This window comes from Procambarus clarkii, chromosome 91, assembly GCF_040958095.1.
Source record: "Procambarus clarkii isolate CNS0578487 chromosome 91, FALCON_Pclarkii_2.0, whole genome shotgun sequence".
In the NCBI taxonomy this organism is placed as follows: domain Eukaryota; kingdom Metazoa; phylum Arthropoda; class Malacostraca; order Decapoda; family Cambaridae; genus Procambarus; species Procambarus clarkii.
This window is the reverse complement of record NC_091240.1, coordinates 6,820,034-6,828,305: the sequence shown is the minus strand read 5'-3', so window position 1 is coordinate 6,828,305 and position 8,272 is coordinate 6,820,034. Positions and strand designations below refer to the sequence as shown.

The 8,272-nt window shown below is 54.7% G+C and overlaps 2 protein-coding genes across 2 annotated transcripts in view; both read right to left on the bottom strand.

The window, feature by feature from the left end:
• Nucleotides 1-291: 291 nt before the first annotated feature.
• Nucleotides 292-2,566, bottom strand: LOC123749700 (forkhead box protein B1-like). Its single transcript, XM_045731816.2, has one exon. The coding sequence runs from the start codon at nucleotides 1,754-1,756 to the stop codon at nucleotides 449-451; it is 1,308 nt and encodes a 435-aa protein (XP_045587772.1). The 5' UTR covers nucleotides 1,757-2,566; the 3' UTR covers nucleotides 292-448.
• Nucleotides 2,567-2,824: 258 nt separating this feature from the next.
• LOC138359526 (aggrecan core protein-like) overlaps nucleotides 2,825-8,272 on the bottom strand; it is a 14,312-nt gene continuing 8,864 nt past the window's right edge. Inside the window, exon 3 of the mRNA XM_069318862.1 lies at nucleotides 2,825-3,617. Coding sequence (XP_069174963.1) covers nucleotides 2,825-3,617 — 793 coding nt within the window. The remainder of the gene's footprint in view (nucleotides 3,618-8,272) is intronic.

Below are 8,272 nucleotides of genomic sequence, written 5' to 3'. Positions count from 1 at the left end.
CTACGCCGCCCTTTGAAGCACTGCGGTAGCCACGGTGCTACGGTGCCACTCCTTGGTGGGTTACAGGTCACTGTTAGTCGTGCACCAGCAGGCGCCTCTGGCTCTCCCTCCGTCACTTACCGCGGCACTGTTCACCTTTAGGAGCAGGCGTCTCCTGGCACTGTCCAAGAGCGGCACTGGTTCACCACTACCCCTCCGCGGCACTGTCTTGGAGGAAGACTTCAGCGTGGCACCGTCCACCAGGAGCGTGGCACTGTCGTGTCCTCTCCGGCACCCTGACACACACACACACACACACGCGCCACTATACATGACACTTGTATCTACATAACAGTCAGTTGTGAGTGTGAACTAGGGCGTCACCGGCGGTGGTGTTCCTCTCCACTTTGGACAGTTCCACATTTGGCAGCATGAGGACAGGCGGGCACCCGACCCGCTGTCACTACTGTCATATGACCCGTCCCTGCGGTGAGGCGGTGGCGCCGCCTGCGGGAGGTGAGGCCGCCGCAGGTCGCCGCAGGGTGGCGTCGGCGACGCGGGCGGGAGAATGTTTACCCTCGCTGGGAGCCTCTATGGCGCCGCCGTCCTCCGGCAGGATGTCCTCCAGCAGGAGCGGGGCGGCGCAGCGCAGCTTGGGGTGGAAGAGGGAGAGAGACGGCAGGGTGGGCAGCGCCGGCGGGTTGCTGGGTGGCAGGGCGTGGAAGAGGGCGGGTGGCAGGGGCGTGGGTCGCACCGGCACCGGCAGGGGCAGCGTGGGCGGCGGGAGGCGGACCAAGGGGGAAGGCAGGCCGCCCGCGTGGGTGTGAAGTCCGGGCATCTGCGCCAGGGCGGCGCTGTACAGCTGCTGCAGTGACGTGGCCAGACTGGATGGCATCGAGCTCCCTAAATGGCCGACGGCGGGGCCCAGGCCCCCGAGGCCCCCGAGCCCTCCGAGGCCCCCGAGGGAACTGCCGAAGGAGCCGCCGAGAGAGGCGGCCAGGTGCCCGCTGAGGGAGTTGTTGAGGGAGGTGCTGAGCGAGCAGTTGAAGGTACTGTTGAGAGACTGGCTGAAGGCGGTGCCCAGAGAGCACGGGAGGGACGTGGGCGTGAGTGCCGCCTCCTGGTGGGGCAGGAGACTGTGGGGACTCAACGCCCCGAAGCCCAGGTTCCTCCCCGCGTAGGCTCCCACCCCTCTCAGGGTGGCCAGGTGGGCGTTAAGGTGGGCCATGTGGGTGCCGGGCGGGTACATGGGCGTAGGCGCTGTTAGCGTGGGCGGCTTGGCATCCGAGGCGGCCAGGTTTTCTATGGTGAAGGGCTGTTTGTTGTGCTGTTGTATCTCCGGGCAGGAGCTGCCCTCCGTCAGCCGCGGCGCCTCCAGGGGGTCGAGGGGCCGCCCGTGCAGGTGCGCCAGGCCGGCCTCCAGCGCCGCCTTCTCGGGCTTGGGTATCTTGAACCTCTTCCTGCGGCGGAGGAAGCTGCCGTTCTCGAACATATTCATGGCGGACGGGTGTAGAGTCCAGTAGGCGCCCTTGCCGGGCCTGTCTGGCCGGCGGGGTATCTTGATGAAGCAGTCGTTGAAGGAGAGGTTGTGGCGCAGGGAGTTCTGCCAGCGCTGAGTGTTCTTGCGGTAGTAGGGGAAGTTGTCCATAATAAACTTGTAGATCTCTGCCAGCGTGCACATCTTCTCCGGGCTGTTCCAGATGGCCATGGCCGTCAGGGAGATGTACGAGTACGGCGGCTTCTGATCCCCGTAACTCTCGCGGCAGGGACGCGGCATGGTGGCTGCTCTACACCAGGGTAGTGTGTTTCATGTGTCACTCAGATACACAGACAACCAACACTTAGCAACAATCCCTTCACGCCCCGCGGCGAGGCACGTAAGCACGAGAGAGAGAGAGCACGTGTAAGAGCCGGGGCGGCACGTCAGCAGGGCACGAGACCCGCCAGCTACTGCACGGGCCAGCTAGTGATTCCCACGTTACCGCCGTTGACGCCGCGGACCATGACGCTCGCCGCTCAGATATCGAGTTTCACTGACACCCGCCGCCGCTTCTCGGAAATCCGCGGTGCGCTATGATAATCTCGGTCGACGCCCCGCCCCAGCGCACATCACACGCGCCGCTCGCACCCCATTGGCTCCCGCCGGGGAATCAATAGCCACTCGCGGGGAGGACTCAGTGTGGGCGGGGCGACCGACGCTTCCGCGCGTGTGATTGGCCACCGCGGAGGTCTTGGCTCGACCTGCCGCCGCTGAAGAAGCTGAGGGGACGCGGGTCAAAGTAAATGTTACCACAGCTTCTCCCAATGTTATCATTAGACCCGGGGAGTAATAAAATCATTACTGGGCGGCCGGGCTTGGGCTTGGCCCGGCCCCGTGGGTGGTCGAGGGCCCTGCGGGGCAGAGCAATTATGGGCGGGCTGCCTCATGCCTGTCCAATACCATCGCCCGCCCTTATTCATTGAGGGTAAACTCGTATTTGGCCAGGGAGTCCCAAGCCCTCACTCTTAGGCTGGAGAATTTAGTGGTGGCTCCATGGGTGGGTATTAGCCACTAATCACATTCCCCGGCCCTCGCTTCTCTTCTTAACCTCCGCATTATAGCCATTTGAATTCGCAATAAGCGTAAGTAAATAACAATTATTACCCCCAAAGGGGATTCATTATCGTGTTTAAGTTCAACTATAAATTCTTCACAAAGTCGACAAGATCTTATTTGGCAGTGAAAAATAAAGACATAAGTTGTGGCCAGACACAGCACCGTGGCGCACGGGGCCGTGAGGGTAAAGAGTTTAGAGATACCATCAGTTGTTAGCCCAGATCCGCCAGGCAGGTTAAGGTATGGTTGCTAGAGCACCCGCACTCCTCCTCCTGAAGGGCACCCGCACTCCTCCTCCTGAAGGGCACCCGCACTCCTCCTGAAGGGCACCCGCACTCCTACTGAAGAGTACCCGCACTCCTGAAGTGCACCCGCACTCCTCCTGAAGGGTACTCGTACTCCTCCTGAAGGGCACCCGCACTCCTCCTGAAGGGCACCCGCACTCCTCCTGAAGGGCACCCGCACTCCTCCTGAAGGGTACTTGCACTCCTCCTGAAGGGTACCCGCACTCCTCCTGAAGGGCACCCGCACTCCTCCTGAAGGGCACCCGCACTCCTCCTGAAGGGCACCCGCACTCCTCCTGAAGGGTACTCGCACTCCTCCTGAAGGGCACCCGCACTCCTCCTGAAGGGCACCCGCACTCCTCCTGAAGGGTACTCGCACTCCTCCTGAAGGGCACCCGCACTCCTCCTGAAGGGTACCCGCACTCCTCCTGAAGGGTACCCGCACTCCTCCTGAAGGGTACTCGCACTCCTCCTGAAGGGTACTCGCACTCCTCCTGAAGGGTACTCGCACTCCTCCTGAAGGGTACTCGCACTCCTCCTGAAGGGCACCCGCACTCCTCCTGAAGGGTACCCGCACTCCTCCTGAAGGGTACTCGCACTCCTCCTGAAGGGTACTCGCACTCCTCCTGAAGGGTACTCGCACTCCTCCTGAAGGGTACTCGCACTCCTCCTGAAGGGTACTCGCACTCCTCCTGAAGGGCACCCGCACTCCTCCTGAAGAGTACCCGCACTCCTCCTGAAGGGCACCCGCACTCCTCCTGAAGAGTACCCGCACTCCTCCTGAAGGGCTACCTTGAGGTGCTTCCGGGGCTTAGTGTCCCCGCGGCCCGGTCATCGACCAGGCCTCCTGGTTGCTGAACTGATCAACCAGGCTGTTAGACGCGGCTGCTCGCAGCCTGACGTATGAGTCACAGCCTGGTTGATCAGGTATCCTTTGGAGGTGCTTATCCAGTTCTCTCTTGAACACTGTAAGGGGTCGGCCAGTTATGCCCCTTATGTGTAGTGGAAGCGTGTTGAACAGTCTCGGACCTCTGATGTTGATAGTTCTCTCTTGAACACTGTGAGGGGTCGGCCAGTTATGTCCCTTATGTGTAGCGGAAGCGTGTTGAACAGTCTCGGGCCTCTGATGTTGATAGAGTTCTCTCTCAGAGTACCTGTTGCACCTCTGCTTTTCAACGGGGGTATTCTGCACATCCTGCCATGTCTTCTGGTCTCATGTGATGTTATTTCTGTGTGCAGGTTTGGAACCAGCCCCTCTAATATTTTCCACGTGTAAATTATTATGTATCTCTCCCGCCTGCGCTCAAGGGAGTACAGATTTAGGCTCTTTAGTCGGTCCCAATAGTTTAGATGTTTTACTGAGTGGATTCTAGCAGTAAAGGATCTCTACACGCTCTCCAGGTCAGCAATTTCTCCAGCTTTGAAAGGGGCTGTCATTGTGCAGCAGTACTCCACTCTAGAGAGCACAAGCGTTTTGAAAAGTATCATCATCGGTATAGCATCTCTAGTGTGAAAAGTTCTTGTTATCCAACCTGTCATTTTTCTTGCAGTTGTGACGGCTACTTTATTGTGTTCTTTAAAGGTAAGGTCTTCCGACATGAGTACACCCAGATCCTTTACGTTGCCTTTTCGTTCTATGTTATGATTTGCTTGAGTTTTGTACGTGGTTTCCGTTTTTATATTTTCAATTTTTCCGTAGCGCATGAGCTGGAACTTATCCTCGTTAAACACCATATTATTTTCTGTAGCCCATAGAAAGACCTGATCTACATCTGACTGGAGGTTCGCCGTGTCCTCTATGTTGCCAACTCTCATGAAAATCCTAGTGTCTTCTGCAAAGGATGATACAGTGCTATAGGTTGTGTTCTTGTCTATGTCCGATATGAGGATGAAAAAAAGTACTGGAGCAAGCACAGTCCCCTGGGGGACTGAGCTCTTCACGGTTGATGGGCTGGATTTTATTTTGTTGACTATTACACATTGGGTTCTGTTAGTCACGAAATTGTAGATCCATCTGCCTATTTTCCCGGTAATTCCTTTTGAACGCATTTTATGTGCAATAACACCATGGTCACATTTATCAAAAGCTTTTGCGAAATCTGTGTAAATTACATCAGCGTTTTGTTTGTCTTCCATAGCATCTAATGCCATATCATAGTGGTCCAGCAACTGCGACAGGCAAGAGCGCCCTGTTCTGAAACCATGTTGTCCGGGGTTATGGAGATGCTGTGATTCCATGTATTTTGTGATCTTACTTCTTAGCACTCTCTCAAAAATTTTTATGATGTGCGATGTTAGTGCTATCGGTCTGTAATACAGAATGTGAAGGGCCTGCGATAGTGTTTTTTTTACAGTTCTTGATGAATGTAAACTAGCACCCGCACTCCAGGAGGAGTGCGGGTGCTCTTCAGGAGAAGAGCACCCGCACTCCTGAAGGGCACCCGCACTCCTGAGTCTCCGTCACACAATATCGTCCGAAAATGTTCATTTGTGGGTAGATGAGAGAGACATATTATGTGTAAGGGAAGATGAGGGTGGTGTTGAGGTCTTAAGGTGGCGACGTGCCAGTCAGGTCAGGTCCTGAGGGGTGCCAACACGATGTCCTGACACTCAGGTCCTGACACTCAGGTCCTGACACTCAGGTCCTGTTATGGAGAACCAATTTGGTTCTGGGCTTAGGTTACGTCTTATCGACCTTTGGAGGGTTATTGAGGTCTATCAACCTCTGGAAGGTTATTAAGGTCTATCGACCTCTGAAGGGTTGTTAAGGCCTATCGACCTCTGGAGGGTTATTAAGGCCTATTAACATCTGGAGGGTTATTAAGACCTATCAACCTCTGAAGGGTTATTAAGGCCTATCAGCCTCTGGAGGGATATTAAGGTCTCTCAACCTCTGGAGGGTTATTAAGGCCTATCGACCTCTGGAGGGTTTGTAAGGCCTATCGACCTCTGGAGGGTTATTAAGACTTATCAACCTCTGGAGGGTTATTAAGGCCTATCAGCCTCTGGAGGGTTATTAAGACCTATCAACCACTGGAAGGTTATTAAGATCTATCAACCTCTGGAGGGTTATTGAGGCCTATCAACCTCTGGAGGGTTATTAAGGCCTATCAACCTCTGGAGGGTTATTAAGGCTTCTCTCACACACCCCTGAAGGGCCTATAATATTTTAATAACTCTTCAGAGGTAACTCTGAAGGGTTATTAAAATATTATATTCTTTTTACGTTTCTTTTGTCAATCGAAATTAATATTTTAAATTTATTGTTGATAGCAAGTGTATTAGTGTGTTATAAGATTATTGCTTTTGTTTGTAATCTTATAAATAAAGGCTAATAATTATTAAATAAAGGCGGAGTAGGGCCTTAAAAAGCATTCAGAGAAAAACAGTTAAAAAAAGACAGTTAATTAAGTCACTTTGTGACAAAAACAAGAATTAAAATTTAAGATACATTTTTTTTTGTAATATCATGATTAAATTTAGTGTATTGTAATCATTAACAGAATCAACCGTGACGCCAGGCTGGTAGGTGTTTCTCAGAGTGAGAGAGAAGGTTCCTCCCGTGGTGTGTGTGTGAGAGAAGGTTCCTCCCATGGTGTGTGTGTGAGAGAAGGTTCCTCCCGTGGTGTGTGTGTGAGAAGGTTCCTCCCGTGGTGTGTGTGTGAGAGAAGGTTCCTCCCGTGGTGTGTGTGTGAGAGAAGGTTCCTCCCGTGGTGTGTGTGTGAGAGAAGGTTCCTCCCGTGGTGTGTGTGTGAGAGAAGGTTCCTCCCGTGGTGTGTGAGAGAAGGTTCCTCCCGTGGTGTGTGAGAGAGAAGGTTCCTCCCGTGGTGTGTGAGAGAGAAGGTTCCTCCCGTGGTGTGTGTGTGAGAGAGAGAAGGTTCCTCCCGTGGTGTGTGAGAGAGAAGGTTCCTCCCGTGGTGTGTGTGTGAGAGAGAGAAGGTTCCTCCCGTGGTGTGTGTGTGAGAGAAGGTTCCTCCCGTGGTGTGTGTGAGAGAGAGAAGGTTCCTCCCGTGGTGTGTGTGTGAGAGAAGGTTCCTCCCGTGGTGTGTGTGTGAGAGAAGGTTCCTCCCGTGGTGTGTGTGTGAGAGAAGGTTCCTCCCGTGGTGTGTGTGTGTGAGAAGGTTCCTCCCGTGGTGTGTGTGAGAGAGAAGGTTCCTCCCGTGGTGTGTGTGTGAGAGAAGGTTCCTCCCGTGGTGTGTGTGTGAGAGAAGGTTCCTCCCGTGGTGTGTGTGTGAGAGAAGGTTCCTCCCATGGTGTGTGTGAGAGAGAAGGTTCCTCCCATGGTGTGTGTGTGTGAGAAGGTTCCTCCCGTGGTGTGTGTGTGAGAGAAGGTTCCTCCCGTGGTGTGTGTGTGAGAGAAGGTTCCTCCCGTGGTGTGTGTGAGAGAAGGTCCCTCCCGTGGTGTGTGAGAGAAGGTTCCTCCCATGGTGTGTGTGAGAGAGAAGGTTCCTCCCGTGGTGTGTGAGAGAAGGTTCCTCCCGTGGTGTGTGTGTGTGAGAGAAGGTTCCTCCCGTGGTGTGTGTGAGAGAAGGTTCCTCCCGTGGTGTGTGTGAGAGAAGGTTCCTCCCATGGTGTGTGTGAGAGAGAAGGTTCCTCCCGTGGTGTGTGTGAGAGAAGGTTCCTCCCATGGTGTGTGTGTGAGAGAAGGTTCCTCCCGTAGTGTGTGTGAGAGAAGGTTCCTCCCGTGGTGTGTGTGAGAGAAGGTTCCTCCCGTGGTGTGTGTGTGTGAGAAGGTTCCTCCCGTGGTGTGTGTGTGTGAGAAGGTTCCTCCCGTGGTGTGTGTGTGAGAAGGTTCCTCCCGTGGTGTGTGTGTGTGAGAGAGAAGGTTCCTCCCGTGGTGTGTGTGAGAGAAGGTTCCTCCCATGGTGTGTGTGAGAGAAGGTTCCTCCCGTGGTGTGTGTGAGAGAAGGTTCCTCCCATGGTGTGTGTGAGAGAAGGTTCCTCCCGTGGTGTGTGTGTGTGAGAAGGTTCCTCCCGTGGTGTGTGTGTGTGAGAGAGAAGGTTCCTCCCGTGGTGTGTGAGAGAAGGTTCCTCCCGTGGTGTGTGTGAGAAGGTTCCTCCCGTGGTGTGTGTGAGAGAAGGTTCCTCCCGTGGAGTGTGTGAGAGAAGGTTCCTCCCGTGGTGTGTGTGAGAGAAGGTTCCTCCCGTGGTGTGTGTGAGAGAAGGTTCCTCCCGTGGTGTGTGTGAGAGAGAAGGTTCCTCCCGTGGTGTGTGTGTGAGAGAGAAGGTTCCTCCCATGGTGTGTGAGAGAAGGTTCCTCCCATGGTGTGTGTGAGAGAGAAGGTTCCTCCCGTGGTGTGTGTGAGAGAGAAGGTTCCTCCCATGGTGTGTGTGTGAGAGAAGGTTCCTCCCATGGTGTGTGTGTGAGAGAAGGTTCCTCCCGTGGTGTGTGAGAGAGAAGGTTCCTCCCATG